The sequence below is a fragment of the Sabethes cyaneus genome, chromosome 3, assembly GCF_943734655.1.
Source record: "Sabethes cyaneus chromosome 3, idSabCyanKW18_F2, whole genome shotgun sequence".
NCBI classification, from domain to species: domain Eukaryota; kingdom Metazoa; phylum Arthropoda; class Insecta; order Diptera; family Culicidae; genus Sabethes; species Sabethes cyaneus.
In genome coordinates, this window is record NC_071355.1 from 146512440 (window position 1) to 146530365 (window position 17926).

Genomic DNA, 17926 nt, shown 5'->3' on the forward strand with positions numbered 1-17926 from the left:
TTCTCGAGTTATGAGTTTGTATGGGAGCCCCCCCCCCCCTCTCAGAAGGGGAAGGGGTCTCAGTACACCATAGAAAAAATCCTGCCTTCTGAAACCTCCACATGCCAAATTTGGTTCCATTTGCTTGATTAGTTAGTTGAATAAGAACCCCCCTCTTACGCCCTCCTTAAAATTGCTTTCTTGAAATTGCTTCCCCATAAAATTGCTGGTCACTTTATCTATCCAACGACATATAAATTGTTCAGTTTCATGCAGTAGTTCAGAAGTTATTACAATTTGAAATCTTTCATTCAAACGTTACACTTCTATTTTCGTTTTTACAAAGTGCTACCCAGTCCTAGTATAGTAAACAAAGACGTAGTCCTACGTCAAAAGTGTGATTGTGGCCTGATGAAACTCTTGGTGAACCTACGAACTCTAAGAAATGGATATAACAGATATACAAAGCACGAGCATTTAGGAAATTTGAACTTGTCTTCTGATATCAAATTTATTGGAATGTTTGAGTGCATTTATTACAATACAGTAAATTAAAAATTTACGTGACAAACTTTTGCAAAATGTCAAGCTTTGTCGAATTGAGTTTTTTTCGGTGAAAATAAAAGCTATGATGCTTTCAGCGGACGTTTCGACTTACTATCCTTTAGTCATTGACTACGCATTAAACATCTATTCTCACTTCTCACATTGTTCTATAACTATAACAGTTAGTAATAGTTATAGTGGACGACGCAGTGAGAATAGATGTTTAATGCGTAGTCAATGACTGAAGGAGAGTAAGTCGAAATGTCCGCTGAAAGCATCATAGCTTTTATTTTCACCGAAAAAATCAACTAAAGTTATACATAAAATTCACGGTGACGAACTCTAACAATATTTGTTGAATTGAACCGGCATTCGTGGTCCAACGTGAGGCCCTAGTTAGTGAATCTAGGCACGGACCTTCATACTTTTCGTGATTTCTACCAGCACTTATTACTTCAACGTTGCGTAGTCCTACGTAAAACATGCGGTGTCTTGAAAACAACTTTCCACTTTTTGTTTCTCGAGACTGGGGCAAAACTGTAAAAATATTAAAACATCAGAGGGCAAACTAACATCAGCAATACACTTAGGTAGGTGATTTGTTTACGACACTGTCGAAGCAAAGCACAATATGTTAGTTAACGTTAGTTATGGTACAACTAGACATCAAACGAGTGGAGTTTGGTGAGAAATCAGACAAACTGCTAGACTTTTCGAGAAAAAAAAATTAAAATCACATCATAGTCAGAATCACCCCCACCTACCCTACAACCAAGAGTGTCGCCAAGCATACAAAAATTAGTAGGGGAATTCTGGATAAAATTCCCAGTTGGGGAAAAACGCGCCACTGCAATATTATACGCATATCTATACACTTTTCAACAGTAATTATGGTGCTATTCGCTTCTATTTCTCATTATTAACTCGTGTGTATCATAAAAGTTTCCTGTATTACATAAATCATACAAAAAATTAAAAATTTATTACAGTGGCGCGTTTTGTTCCGACATGGCATTTTAGCACCTGTTCCCCTACATGTTGCATAGACGCAGCGAAAAATAAGCGCGAAATCTAAACTCACTGTTGCCGATGGTACGCACAAATTCACTTCTCGAACTGACAGACCTAAATTAAATACGCATTCTGCACGCAGTTACTTAAGTGCGTCAACGGTTCACTGGCTACACTAGCTGCAGAGCATGCGACATGACATAGTTTCGAATCCCTGCCCAGACGCGGGGAAGTTTTTTTTTTATTTTTTAAATTTGCTATACATGCGATTTTTGCTTTGTTTTTCTGAATTTTCCCAGAACCCGGCAGTTCTGTCCAACTTTGTCCTGCTAACTTTATCTAAAGCTAGCAGTGCATTTTCTTTTTTGCTCAATTTTTCATGGAAAATGACGTCCAAAGTTACCAAAGTTATGTTTTTCCTGGAGCATCTAATGAGCATTAAATGATGGTCGTACTTGGGTAGCTCTATCTGCACCGGAAGTGCCATTTCCGAACTTTGTCCTGCTAACTTTATCTAAAGCTAGCAGTACATTTTCTTTTTTGCTCAATTTTTCATGGAAAATGACGTCCAAAGTTATCGAAGTTATGTTTTTCCTGGAGCATTAAATGAGCATTAAATGATGGTCGTACTTGGGTAGCTCTATCTGCACCGGAAGTGCCATTTCCGAACTTTGTCCTGCTAACTTTATCTAAAGCTAGCAGTACATTTTCTTTTTTGCTCAATTTTTCATGGAAAATGACGTCCAAAGTTATCGAAGTTATGTTTTTCCTGGAGCATTAAATGAGCATTAAATGATGATCGTACTTGGGTAGCTCTATCTGCACCGGAAGTGCCATTTCCGAACTGTGTCCTGCTAACTTTATCTAGAGCTAGCAGTACATTTTCTTTTTTGCTCAATTTTTCATGGAAAATGACGTCCAAAGTTATCGAAGTTATGTTTTTCCTGGAGCATTAAATGAGCATTAAATGATGGTCGTACTTTTTTTTTTTTTTTTTTTTTTTTTTTAACGAGTAGGGAAATCTGCTATCAGACACCTGAGAAGACAGCTCAGGGTGTGGGGTTTGGTATCTCGTGAAGATCGTGAAGATCCAGACCCACTAAAACCCTACTCGAGTCTCCAGCCTCAATCCCCCCTGGAACCACCTTATCGGTATTACTTCAGGGATTACGGTATTACTTCATGGTCGTACTTGGGTAGCTCTATCTGCACCGGAAGTGCCATTTCCGAACTTTGTCCTGCTAACTTTATCTAAAGCTAGCAGTACATTTTCTTTTTTGCTCAATTTTTCATGGAAAATGACGTCCAAAGTTATCGAAGTTATGTTTTTCCTGGAGCATTAAATGAGCATTAAATGATGGTCGTACTTGGGTAGCTCTATCTGCACCGGAAGTGCCATTTCCGAACTTTGTCCTGCTAACTTTATCTAAAGCTAGCAGTACATTTTCTTTTTTGCTCAATTTTTCATGGAAAATGACGTCCAAAGTTATCGAAGTTATGTTTTTCCTGGAGCATTAAATGAGCATTAAATGATGGTCGTACTTGGGTAGCTCTATCTGCACCGGAAGTACCATTTCCGAACTTTGTCCTGCTAACTTTATCTAAAGCTAGCAGTACATTTTCTTTTTTGCTCAATTTTTCATGGAAAATGACGTCCAAAGTTATCGAAGTTATGTTTTTCCTGGAGCATCTAATGAGCATTAAATGATGGCCGTACTTGGGTAGCTCTATCTGCACCGGAAGTGCCATTTCCGAACTTTGTCCTGCTAACTTTATCTAAAGCTAGCAGTACATTTTCTTTTTTGCTCAATTTTTCATGGAAAATGACGTCCAAAGTTATCGAAGTTATGTTTTTCCTGGAGCATTAAATGAGCATTAAATGATGGTCGTACTTGGGTAGCTCTATCTGCACCGGAAGTGCCATTTCCGAACTTTGTCCTGCTAACTTTATCTAGAGCTAGCAGTACATTTTCTTTTTTGCTCAATTTTTCATGGAAAATGACGTCCAAAGTTATCGAAGTTATGTTTTTCCTGGAGCATTAAATGAGCATTAAATGATGGTCGTACTTGGGTAGCTCTATCTGCACCGGAAGTGCCATTTCCGAACTTTGTCCTGCTAACTTTATCTAAAGCTAGCAGTACATTTTCTTTTTTGCTCAATTTTTCATGGAAAATGACGTCCAAAGTTATCGAAGTTATGTTTTTCCTGGAGCATTAAATGAGCATTAAATGATGGTCGTACTTGGGTAGCTCTATCTGCACCGGAAGTGCCATTTCCGAACTTTGTCCTGCTAACTTTATCTAAAGCTAGCAGTACATTTTCTTTTTTGCTCAATTTTTCATGGAAAATGACGTCCAAAGTTATCGAAGTTATGTTTTTCCTGGAGCATTAAATGAGCATTAAATGATGGTCGTACTTGGGTAGCTCTATCTGCACCGGAAGTACCATTTCCGAACTTTGTCCTGCTAACTTTATCTAAAGCTAGCAGTACATTTTCTTTTTTGCTCAATTTTTCATGGAAAATGACGTCCAAAGTTATCGAAGTTATGTTTTTCCTGGAGCATTAAATGAGCATTAAATGATGGTCGTACTTGGGTAGCTCTATCTGCACCGGAAGTACCATTTCCGAACTTTGTCCTGCTAACTTTATCTAAAGCTAGCAGTACATTTTCTTTTTTGCTCAATTTTTCATGGAAAATGACGTCCAAAGTTATCGAAGTTATGTTTTTCCTGGAGCATTAAATGAGCATTAATTGATGGTCGTACTTGGGTAGCTCTATCTGCACCGGAAGTGCCATTTCCGAACTTTGTCCTGCTAACTTTATCTAAAGCTAGCAGTACATTTTCTTTTTTGCTCAATTTTTCATGGAAAATGACGTCCAAAGTTATCGAAGTTATGTTTTTCCTGGAGCATTAAATGAGCATTAAATGATGGTCGTACTTGGGTAGCTCTATCTGCACCGGAAGTGCCATTTCCGAACTTTGTCCTGCTAACTTTATCTAAAGCTAGCAGTACATTTTCTTTTTTGCTCAATTTTTCATGGAAAATGACGTCCAAAGTTATCGAAGTTATGTTTTTCCTGGAGCATTAAATGATGGTCGTACTTGGGTAGCTCTATCTGCACCGGAAGTACCATTTCCGAACTTTGTCCTGCTAACTTTATCTAAAGCTAGCAGTACATTTTCTTTTTTGCTCAATTTTTCATGGAAAATGACGTCCAAAGTTATCGAAGTTATGTTTTTCCTGGAGCATTAAATGAGCATTAATTGATGGTCGTACTTGGGTAGCTCTATCTGCACCGGAAGTGCCATTTCCGAACTTTGTCCTGCTAACTTTATCTAAAGCTAGCAGTACATTTTCTTTTTTGCTCAATTTTTCATGGAAAATGACGTCCAAAGTTATCGAAGTTATGTTTTTCCTGGAGCATTAAATGAGCATTAAATGATGGTCGTACTTGGGTAGCTCTATCTGCACCGGAAGTACCATTTCCGAACTTTGTCCTGCTAACTTTATCTAAAGCTAGCAGTACATTTTCTTTTTTGCTCAATTTTTCATGGAAAATGACGTCCAAAGTTATCGAAGTTATGTTTTTCCTGGAGCATTAAATGAGCATTAAATGATGGTCGTACTTGGGTAGCTCTATCTGCACCGGAAGTACCATTTCCGAACTTTGTCCTGCTAACTTTATCTAAAGCTAGCAGTACATTTTCTTTTTTGCTCAATTTTTCATGGAAAATGACGTCCAAAGTTATCGAAGTTATGTTTTTCCTGGAGCATTAAATGAGCATTAATTGATGGTCGTACTTGGGTAGCTCTATCTGCACCGGAAGTGCCTTTTCCGAACTTTGTCCTGCTAACTTTATCTAAAGCTAGCAGTACATTTTCTTTTTTGCTCAATTTTTCATGGAAAATGACGTCCAAAGTTATCGAAGTTATGTTTTTCCTGGAGCATTAAATGAGCATTAAATGATGGTCGTACTTGGGTAGCTCTATCTGCACCGGAAGTGCCATTTCCGAACTTTGTCCTGCTAATTTTATCTAAAGCTAGCAGTACATTTTCTTTTTTGCTCAATTTTTCATGGAAAATGACGTCCAAAGTTATCGAAGTTATGTTTTTCCTGGAGCATTAAATGAGCATTAAATGATGGTCGTACTTGGGTAGCTCTATCTGCACCGGAAGTACCATTTCCGAACTTTGTCCTGCTAACTTTATCTAAAGCTAGCAGTACATTTTCTTTTTTGCTCAATTTTTCATGGAAAATGACGTCCAAAGTTATCGAAGTTATGTTTTTCCTGGAGCATTAAATGATGGTCGTACTTGGGTAGCTCTATCTGCACCGGAAGTGCCATTTCCGAACTTTGTCCTGCTAACTTTATCTAAAGCTAGCAGTACATTTTCTTTTTTGCACAATTTTTCATGGAAAATGACGTCCAAAGTTATCGAAGTTATGTTTTTCCTGGAGCATCAAATGAGCATTAAATGATGGTCGTACTTGGGTAGCTCTATCTGCACCGGAAGTACCATTTCCGAACTTTGTCCTGCTAACTTTATCTAAAGCTAGCAGTACATTTTCTTTTTTGCTCAATTTTTCATGGAAAATGACGTCCAAAGTTATCGAAGTTATGTTTTTCCTGGAGCATTAAATGAGCATTAAATGATGGTCGTACTTGGGTAGCTCTATCTGCACCGGAAGTACCATTTCCGAACTTTGTCCTGCTAACTTTATCTAAAGCTAGCAGTACATTTTCTTTTTTGCTCAATTTTTCATGGAAAATGACGTCCAAAGTTATCGAAGTTATGTTTTTCCTGGAGCATTAAATGAGCATTAATTGATGGTCGTACTTGGGTAGCTCTATCTGCACCGGAAGTGCCATTTCCGAACTTTGTCCTGCTAACTTTATCTAAAGCTAGCAGTACATTTTCTTTTTTGCTCAATTTTTCATGGAAAATGACGTCCAAAGTTATCGAAGTTATGTTTTTCCTGGAGCATTAAATGAGCATTAATTGATGGTCGTACTTGGGTAGCTCTATCTGCACCGGAAGTGCCATTTCCGAACTTTGTCCTGCTAACTTTATCTAAAGCTAGCAGTACATTTTCTTTTTTGCTCAATTTTTCATGGAAAATGACGTCCAAAGTTATCGAAGTTATGTTTTTCCTGGAGCATTAAATGAGCATTAAATGATGGTCGTACTTGGGTAGCTCTATCTGCACCGGAAGTACCATTTCCGAACTTTGTCCTGCTAACTTTATCTAAAGCTAGCAGTACATTTTCTTTTTTGCTCAATTTTTCATGGAAAATGACGTCCAAAGTTATCGAAGTTATGTTTTTCCTGGAGCATTAAATGAGCATTAAATGATGGTCGTACTTGGGTAGCTCTATCTGCACCGGAAGTGCCATTTCCGAACTTTGTCCTGCTAACTTTATCTAAAGCTAGCAGTACATTTTCTTTTTTGCTCAATTTTTTATGGAAAATGACGTCCAAAGTTATCGAAGTTATGTTTTTCCTGGAGCATTAAATGAGCATTAATTGATGGTCGTACTTGGGTAGCTCTATCTGCACCGGAAGTGCCATTTCCGAACTTTGTCCTGCTAACTTTATCTAAAGCTAGCAGTACATTTTCTTTTTTGCTCAATTTTTTATGGAAAATGACGTCCAAAGTTATCGAAGTTATGTTTTTCCTGGAGCATTAAATGAGCATTAATTGATGGTCGTACTTGGGTAGCTCTATCTGCACCGGAAGTGCCATTTCCGAACTTTGTCCTGCTAACTTTATCTAAAGCTAGCAGTACATTTTCTTTTTTGCTCAATTTTTCATGGAAAATGACGTCCAAAGTTATCGAAGTTATGTTTTTCCTGGAGCATTAAATGAGCATTAAATGATGGTCGTACTTGGGTAGCTCTATCTGCACCGGAAGTGCCATTTCCGAACTTTGTCCTGCTAACTTTATCTAAAGCTAGCAGTACATTTTCTTTTTTGCTCAATTTTTCATGGAAAATGACGTCCAAAGTTATCGAAGTTATGTTTTTCCTGGAGCATTAAATGAGCATTAAATGATGGTCGTACTTGGGTAGCTCTATCTGCACCGGAAGTACCATTTCCGAACTTTGTCCTGCTAACTTTATCTAAAGCTAGCAGTACATTTTCTTTTTTGCTCAATTTTTCATGGAAAATGACGTCCAAAGTTATCGAAGTTATGTTTTTCCTGGAGCATTAAATGAGCATTAATTGATGGTCGTACTTGGGTAGCTCTATCTGCACCGGAAGTGCCATTTCCGAACTTTGTCCTGCTAACTTTATCTAAAGCTAGCAGTACATTTTCTTTTTTGCTCAATTTTTTATGGAAAATGACGTCCAAAGTTATCGAAGTTATGTTTTTCCTGGAGCATTAAATGAGCATTAATTGATGGTCGTACTTGGGTAGCTCTATCTGCACCGGAAGTGCCATTTCCGAACTTTGTCCTGCTAACTTTATCTAAAGCTAGCAGTACATTTTCTTTTTTGCTCAATTTTTCATGGAAAATGACGTCCAAAGTTATCGAAGTTATGTTTTTCCTGGAGCATTAAATGAGCATTAAATGATGGTCGTACTTGGGTAGCTCTATCTGCACCGGAAGTGCCATTTCCGAACTTTGTCCTGCTAACTTTATCTAAAGCTAGCAGTACATTTTCTTTTTTGCTCAATTTTTCATGGAAAATGACGTCCAAAGTTATCGAAGTTATGTTTTTCCTGGAGCATTAAATGAGCATTAAATGATGGTCGTACTTGGGTAGCTCTATCTGCACCGGAAGTGCCATTTCCGAACTTTGTCCTGCTAACTTTATCTAAAGCTAGCAGTACATTTTCTTTTTTGCTCAATTTTTCATGGAAAATGACGTCCAAAGTTATCGAAGTTATGTTTTTCCTGGAGCATTAAATGAGCATTAAATGATGGTCGTACTTGGGTAGCTCTATCTGCACCGGAAGTGCCATTTCCGAAATTTGTCCTGCTAACTTTATCTAAAGCTAGCAGTACATTTTCTTTTTTGCTCAATTTTTCATGGAAAATGACGTCCAAAGTTATCGAAGTTATGTTTTTCCTGGAGCATTAAATGAGCATTAAATGATGGTCGTACTTGGGTAGCTCTATCTGCACCGGAAGTACCATTTCCGAACTTTGTCCTGCTAACTTTATCTAAAGCTAGCAGTACATTTTCTTTTTCGCTCAATTTTGCATGGAAAATGACGTCCAAAGTTATCGAAGTTATGTTTTTCCTGGAGCATTAAATGAGCATTAAATGATGGTCGTACTTGGGTAGCTCTATCTGCACCGGAAGTACCATTTCCGAACTTTGTCCTGCTAACTTTATCTAAAGCTAGCAGTACATTTTCTTTTTTGCTCAATTTTTCATGGAAAATGACGTCCAAAGTTATCGAAGTTATGTTTTTCCTGGAGCATTAAATGAGCATTAAATGATGGTCGTACTTGGGTAGCTCTATCTGCACCGGAAGTACCATTTCCGAACTTTGTCCTGCTAACTTTATCTAAAGCTAGCAGTACATTTTCTTTTTTGCTCAATTTTTCATGGAAAATGACGTCCAAAGTTATCGAAGTTATGTTTTTCCTGGAGCATTAAATGAGCATTAAATGATGGTCGTACTTGGGTAGCTCTATCTGCACCGGAAGTACCATTTCCGAACTTTGTCCTGCTAACTTTATCTAAAGCTAGCAGTACATTTTCTTTTTTGCTCAATTTTTCATGGAAAATGACGTCCAAAGTTATCGAAGTTATGTTTTTCCTGGAGCATTAAATGAGCATTAAATGATGGTCGTACTTGGGTAGCTCTATCTGCACCGGAAGTGCCATTTCCGAACTTTGTCCTGCTAACTTTATCTAAAGCTAGCAGTACATTTTCTTTTTTGCTCAATTTTTCATGGAAAATGACGTCCAAAGTTATCGAAGTTATGTTTTTCCTGGAGCATTAAATGAGCATTAAATGATGGTCGTACTTGGGTAGCTCTATCTGCACCGGAAGTACCATTTCCGAACTTTGTCCTGCTAACTTTATCTAAAGCTAGCAGTACATTTTCTTTTTTGCTCAATTTTTCATGGAAAATGACGTCCAAAGTTATCGAAGTTATGTTTTTCCTGGAGCATTAAATGAGCATTAAATGATGGTCGTACTTGGGTAGCTCTATCTGCACCGGAAGTACCATTTCCGAACTTTGTCCTGCTAACTTTATCTAAAGCTAGCAGTACATTTTCTTTTTTGCTCAATTTTTCATGGAAAATGACGTCCAAAGTTATCGAAGTTATGTTTTTCCTGGAGCATTAAATGAGCATTAATTGATGGTCGTACTTGGGTAGCTCTATCTGCACCGGAAGTGCCATTTCCGAACTTTGTCCTGCTAACTTTATCTAAAGCTAGCAGTACATTTTCTTTTTTGCTCAATTTTTCATGGAAAATGACGTCCAAAGTTATCGAAGTTATGTTTTTCCTGGAGCATTAAATGAGCATTAAATGATGGTCGTACTTGGGTAGCTCTATCTGCACCGGAAGTGCCATTTCCGAACTTTGTCCTGCTAACTTTATCTAAAGCTAGCAGTACATTTTCTTTTTTGCTCAATTTTTCATGGAAAATGACGTCCAAAGTTATCGAAGTTATGTTTTTCCTGGAGCATTAAATGAGCATTAATTGATGGTCGTACTTGGGTAGCTCTATCTGCACCGGAAGTGCCATTTCCGAACTTTGTCCTGCTAACTTTATCTAAAGCTAGCAGTACATTTTCTTTTTTGCTCAATTTTTCATGGAAAATGACGTCCAAAGTTATCGAAGTTATGTTTTTCCTGGAGCATTAAATGAGCATTAAATGATGGTCGTACTTGGGTAGCTCTATCTGCACCGGAAGTACCATTTCCGAACTTTGTCCTGCTAACTTTATCTAAAGCTAGCAGTACATTTTCTTTTTTGCTCAATTTTTCATGGAAAATGACGTCCAAAGTTATCGAAGTTATGTTTTTCCTGGAGCATTAAATGAGCATTAATTGATGGTCGTACTTGGGTAGCTCTATCTGCACCGGAAGTGCCATTTCCGAACTTTGTCCTGCTAACTTTATCTAAAGCTAGCAGTACATTTTCTTTTTTGCTCAATTTTTCATGGAAAATGACGTCCAAAGTTATCGAAGTTATGTTTTTCCTGGAGCATTAAATGAGCATTAAATGATGGTCGTACTTGGGTAGCTCTATCTGCACCGGAAGTACCATTTCCGAACTTTGTCCTGCTAACTTTATCTAAAGCTAGCAGTACATTTTCTTTTTTGCTCAATTTTTCATGGAAAATGACGTCCAAAGTTATCGAAGTTATGTTTTTCCTGGAGCATTAAATGAGCATTAAATGATGGTCGTACTTGGGTAGCTCTATCTGCACCGGAAGTACCATTTCCGAACTTTGTCCTGCTAACTTTATCTAAAGCTAGCAGTACATTTTCTTTTTTGCTCAATTTTTCATGGAAAATGACGTCCAAAGTTATCGAAGTTATGTTTTTCCTGGAGCATTAAATGAGCATTAATTGATGGTCGTACTTGGGTAGCTCTATCTGCACCGGAAGTGCCATTTCCGAACTTTGTCCTGCTAACTTTATCTAAAGCTAGCAGTACATTTTCTTTTTTGCTCAATTTTTTATGGAAAATGACGTCCAAAGTTATCGAAGTTATGTTTTTCCTGGAGCATTAAATGAGCATTAAATGATGGTCGTACTTGGGTAGCTCTATCTGCACCGGAAGTACCATTTCCGAACTTTGTCCTGCTAACTTTATCTAAAGCTAGCAGTACATTTTCTTTTTTGCTCAATTTTTCATGGAAAATGACGTCCAAAGTTATCGAAGTTATGTTTTTCCTGGAGCATTAAATGAGCATTAATTGATGGTCGTACTTGGGTAGCTCTATCTGCACCGGAAGTGCCATTTCCGAACTTTGTCCTGCTAACTTTATCTAAAGCTAGCAGTACATTTTCTTTTTTGCTCAATTTTTCATGGAAAATGACGTCCAAAGTTATCGAAGTTATGTTTTTCCTGGAGCATTAAATGAGCATTAAATGATGGTCGTACTTGGGTAGCTCTATCTGCACCGGAAGTACCATTTCCGAACTTTGTCCTGCTAACTTTATCTAAAGCTAGCAGTACATTTTCTTTTTTGCTCAATTTTTCATGGAAAATGACGTCCAAAGTTATCGAAGTTATGTTTTTCCTGGAGCATTAAATGAGCATTAAATGATGGTCGTACTTGGGTAGCTCTATCTGCACCGGAAGTACCATTTCCGAACTTTGTCCTGCTAACTTTATCTAAAGCTAGCAGTACATTTTCTTTTTTGCTCAATTTTTCATGGAAAATGACGTCCAAAGTTATCGAAGTTATGTTTTTCCTGGAGCATTAAATGAGCATTAATTGATGGTCGTACTTGGGTAGCTCTATCTGCACCGGAAGTGCCATTTCCGAACTTTGTCCTGCTAACTTTATCTAAAGCTAGCAGTACATTTTCTTTTTTGCTCAATTTTTTATGGAAAATGACGTCCAAAGTTATCGAAGTTATGTTTTTCCTGGAGCATTAAATGAGCATTAATTGATGGTCTGGGAGGCCACTTTTTTCAAAAGTATTGTTGATAAATAGGTAACTCTATAATTGCCCTTTACACTACTTTTTCGAATTATGGTTAGCTGATGCGCTGTAATCAAAAGAACTTGTACTGATCAAAATATCACAAATGAAGCCTGCTTATGAACGACAAAACATGCTTAAAATGGGTTTTGGGCACTTTCTCGGCCTAAAATTTTATTGCCCTCGTGGATTTTTACAGGCTTGGCGAATTTTACAGGCTCCAGAATTTCATTGATCTAAACGGCCTCTGTTGCTGCTGCACTTAAAGCGACATATTCTGCTTCGCTTAATGACAATGAAACGGTTGTTTGCTTCTTGCTGCTCCAGAATACCAGTGGCGACTAGTCCGCATGTTCAATCTGTTCATAGGACAGGCAAACAAAATTCAGCCCGACAAAATTTCGTTTGCACCGACGCATATGCAATGCAATACGAATTTAGTTTAGTTACGAAGCTGATGAGCAAACCGTTCAACACGACATTTGAACGTTGCTTTAGAGATCTCAATGCACAAGCATACCAACACATTATTCCTGGTATTAATTCTTGATACTGAATTAGTACCAGGGGCAATGTGTTGGTACGAAGGAGATAAAAAGAGAATGTGACACAGCTTTTACTCGAAAGCGCGGGCGCTTTATTGTTTCGTTCATCTTCAGCATTGAACAACTTACTACCACATATCCCTATGGCCTACGCTTTGATTCCATATTTTATTTAGTTAGGAAGCTAATGAGCAAAACGTTCAATACGACGTTTGAACGTTGCTTTAGAGATTAGCACCAGGAACAACGTGTTGGTACGAAGGGGATTTGAAAATAGAGCGCGGTTGGCAATTTGGCATGCATTATTCGCAAAATTTTCTCATTAACCCTTTATAAGGCCGCGGCAATTAATATAATTTATAGAAGCAAAATAAAAAAAAATTGTTGGTGGCAATATAGTTGCCACTGCCTTATAAAGGGTTAACTCGTTCATCTTTAGCATTGAACAACTTACGCATATTGCTTGTTGCTTGTGGTGCGTGTGATGTGGGTTTGTGCGCGCATCGCAGTAAGATGGTAATTCTTGAATTTGGTTCAATAGGTAAATAAATTGAACGAAAAGTTTTCGGTTCGTAATTAAAATTCAGAGACGAGTTTGCTGGTAAAGTAAACCGTCGTATTCCGTTGCTATTTAAATAAATAGGGATATTCACGTAGCACTTGCTATGTTGCGAATACGGAGTATTGCGTATTTATACCGCCGCTACTCGCATAACAGTTCCATCTCCATAGAAACTGGAACTGCAATGCGGATTACGGCAGTATATACATGAAATACACCGTTTACGCAACATAGCAAGCGCTACGGTGAAAACCCCTAATGTTTGTTTTATGATTAAAATATAAAAATGCGATAATAAAAAAAGCTGTATATTAATTTGCATTTTTCGCTGGTTGAACAGGTAAGCTAAACCCCCACGAGGCGCCACTGCAGAATACATCCATATTCTTTTAAGCAGAACCCAGTTATCGACTTTCGATTCTAAATGTCGGAAGGCCAATCCGCATCAGCACAGCCGATGAGTGCTTCTGTATCACTTTTCTTACGATAAACGAGATTTACTGTTTTTGACCCGCTTGAGTATCATACCATTAGTTTCAATATTTTCCAGTGTACAATTGAAAAATCATGCTAGAATCGACCAAGGTACCCTAGTGGGTAGCAGATATCGGGTTTGACACAATTCATTATATACCTACATAAGGCTCTCGAGTAATTCCCGAAACGGTTCAGCGGAACTAGCCCTCTAAAAGGCAATTGGATACCTTTTTCTTTTGGAGTCCTAGTCGGATTGCACTTACTCAAGCCGAAACGGTCCAGAATCTCGATGATACTGCTTTCTTGCGACATTTTAATAAGCCTTCACTACGGTTGTATTCGATTCGAATTCCAAGAAAATGCCTTAGCGCTCCGCAGTCAGTCGTTGCGAACACTGAAGAAAGCTTTTTCTTCAATTTGTTAATGGAGTCCAACTTTCTTCCAGAAATCAAAAGATTATCAACATATAGGATGACATACAGCTTGTCACTTTCACAGTACCTGATATATAGGCAGTCGCGTCGTTTCAACCATCCATCTTTTCAATCTCGCTAGTGAACTTCTGTTTCCAACACCGAGGCTATTGCTTTAGTTCGTAAAGAAACTTTTAACTATTCTTGTAAATAGTCTTTTTTTCGAAATTTAGTTTTAAAAGTTGTTTACCTATAGATAGTGTGTGGCCATTAATTTCGCTATGGACTAAGACCACCCAATTGAGACCGGTAGTAGTGTACAACTTACCTCGTCAGAAGTCCAATGATGAAAGAGGACGATTCTCCTCATGTCTTGCACACCACTTGTAGAATCAATAAACGTGGTTGCTGTGACTATAATATATTCGTTGTGTTACTTAGTAACATATAAACAAGTCAGTCCATATCACCCAAATATATTTACACCACACATCTCCCCCTTTCTCAAAAAAAAATAAAGCAGGTGCAGTTTAACTAAACTTTTAAATAAACCGCTAATTTGTTTAACAGTGTACGTTTTAATTCACAATGGGCTATTAAAATATTCTTAAATGGCACCCTTCGTTGAAAGTCGGCTGTCAAATATTGTGCATTAAGTCATGGGTAACTTAGTTACGATCGTTATACGTCTGCAAACGCGCCCCGAACTTTTCATTTGCTTTTAACATTTTTCAACTGAAACAAAAAGGGAAAACTTACCAAGTACAATTTACGTTAGTTTTGAACGCAGTTTCAGTACCGTTGTTGAAACCATATGAATCATAATGTGTGAATTAATCCAATAATGTAAAGAAGCTGATAAAAATCTTCATCACCCATTAACAATGACCACATCAAGGTGCATACAACATAACCAGGGCAGATTATACATCTTTTGATGCTGACTCAAAATTAACATTATTGAAATATACAATCTCAAAGTACACTTTTAATACCCAATATGTTTAGGTTGTGCTGGAGGGGGCGAATTTGGGTTTTCCATAACACTGACTATTCCAGCTTTACTTTCGTACGTATGTTTCAAGGAACCATTTTCATAATAAAGCAAAGTTCGGAAACTGGTAATGTCATACTGTTTACGGATGATGGAATTCTCTGGTCGATATACATTTCTGGCTGCAAGGATATTTATAGGTTTCAACTCATCTAGCAGCTGATGAGGCTTAACATGAGCGTTTAACAGAGACCACACCAAGGTGCATAAAACATTACTAGCACCGGACGCAGTGTTTGAGAAATTTTGCTTAGTTGGTAGCACTGAGCGGTTTACGAACAACATAAATCAATGAGAGAGTGACGATCATCTAAAGGCATCTGTGTACAATCTTCCTGACTTACTTTATATACAGAGCTATTTTGTTGCCTTCTACGCGGTTTTTTCTACTCGCCCTGCGCGTCGTTATGCGCGGTCTTTTCAATTCACTTTGCGCTGCCCTTTCGATCTGCCATTGCGCGGTTATTACGACCCACCACTGCGCGGTTCTTCCGACCCGTCATTACGCGGTCATTCTAACCCGCCATTGCGCGGTCTTTCCTACCCGTCTTTGTGCGGTCTTTCCGACCCGCGATTGCGCGGTACTTCCGACTCGCAGTTGCACGGTCGTTCCGACCCACAATTGCACGGTCCTCCCGACCCGCCATTGCGCGGACCTTCCGACCCGCCATTGCGCGGACCTTCCGACCCGCCATTGCGCGGTCCTTCCGACCCGCCATTGCGCGGTCTCTCCGACCCGCCATTGCACGGTCCTTCCGACCCACAATTGCGAGGTCCTTCCGACCCGCCATTGCGCAGTCCTTCCGACCCGCCATTGCGCGGTCCCTCCGACCCGCCATTGCGCGGTCCTTCCGACCCGCCATTGCGCGGTCCTTCCGACCCGCCATTGCGCGGTCCTTCCGACCCGCCATTCCGCGGTCCTTCCGACCCGCCATCACGCGGTCTTTCCGACTCGCTTTGTTGGTGATCATTAATAATTTTACTTTCAAAAGTAGTTCTCGCGTGATGCAGAATACAGTTTGTACAAATCATTTGCAGCACTGGTCAAAACAGAAGAGAAACAAATAAGCAAAATAATAAACACAGCACAGCATACACACTTAAAAGACAATAATTTTCCTAAATATGTTTCCGCAATCTGCAACCATAGTCAATCAACAGAATCTCCGTTTCATCTATCTTCGTGCTCCTGTCAGCAATTTAGAATAACGCACCGACAGAGATTGTCTCTTTATCAGCGCAATGATCTCTTATCTTTTTCACTGTACTGCAGCAGAACGTTTAAAGATTTATGACCCTGTACCAACCACTTTGGTTAGCCCACTTCGTAGAAATAATCCTAGCTGATCGAATCTTCTGATGAATAACTGTTGATCTGCTATTTCATTTTTTTTTAATAATTGCTCGCACTTGTCACTATAGTCGAAGGCGACTAATGCCGCAGCTTCCGTCTGCCGTTTTCCACCTATTGATTGAGCTTAAGATGAATTTTCTTCCGGTGAGATTTTTTTTGTCTTCTCTTCAAGAACAATTCTGCATTGGCCACGATATGAAAAAAATCGAACACTTGTTTTGCCGGAAAATAACCCGCACTGAGGAGAATTTCTTACAACTCACTGTTTTCGAATTTTCTGCACCTTACTGCCAAAGGCAAAAAAAAGAAACCGCTACACCGCTATCGCGGGATGGTCGAGAAAAATCAATAACTTGTAAACGCTTCTCTTCCAGGTAAATCTTGGTCTTAGTCCATAACACACTGAATTTCCGTATTTTTTTTCATAGTCCTGTCACGGTCCCCAATTTTTGTGGCGCTTAATTTCGCTATGGACTAAGACCACCCAATTGAGACCGGTAGTAGTGTACAACTTACCTCGTCAGAAGTCCAATGATGAAAGAGGACGATTCTCCTCATGTCTTGCACACCACTTGTAGAATCAATAAACGTGGTTGCTGTGACTATAATATATTCGTTGTGTTACTTAGTAACATATAAACAAGTCAGTCCATATCACCCAAATATATTTACACCACACAGATAGTTGTTTACAGAACGCAACAAACAATCATTGCATTGTCTTGACCGTCTAGACACGAAGGTATCTAAGCAAGAGCGCATGGAAAAACACGTTCTACCATTTATTAAGGCACACATGAATCTTGTGCAATTTTGGCCAAACTTTAACCCGTTATGGTAGTGAGAACTCTTCCCAATAAAACACAAGACGATCAACGAAAATGGCACTACAGAATGTTGAAACGTCGGAAAACATCAAACGATTGTCTTAATAATTTCCTGAGAACTGCCTCGACAAATATCCCCAACACTAATTGAATCGACTAGTTAGATAATTTAAGATGCATTGAGTTCGTAGTGTGACGCTCGGCGATTTTCCTAAAGGCCCAGACACAATGCATACGGATTTTACAACGTTGCGGAAATTTGACAGAAAACCCGTGGAAAAACTGTCAAATTGCCGCAACGTAGTAAAATCCGTATGCATTGTGTTTGGGGCTTAATACCCTGATATCTGGCTGCGAAGTCTGTTGAACAAAACCAGGAGGCCAAGCTTCGAAAACGGAATGTTAGCACCTGCTTATTTTTTAAAGCAAAGATGCAAGACGAATTTACTGGAGTTTCTTTCTAAGTTTTGGATAAATAATGCAGAAGTACTTCCACTTTATCGAAATATGAGCCT

The 17926-nt window shown here is 38.7% G+C and overlaps 1 protein-coding gene across 1 annotated transcript; it reads right to left on the reverse strand.

The window, feature by feature from the left end:
• Positions 1–15770: 15770 nt before the first annotated feature.
• Positions 15771–16262, reverse strand: LOC128740233 (keratin, type I cytoskeletal 9-like). The gene has a single exon (XM_053835766.1). It carries the CDS (start codon positions 16260–16262, stop codon positions 15771–15773), a length of 492 nt encoding a protein of 163 aa, XP_053691741.1.
• Positions 16263–17926: the final 1664 nt, after the last annotated feature.

Bases quoted from the DNA above. Each gene is read 5' to 3' on its own strand.
- LOC128740233 (XM_053835766.1), bottom strand. From the start codon at position 16,262: ATGATTTGTACAAACTGTATTCTGCATCACGCGAGAACTACTTTTGAA.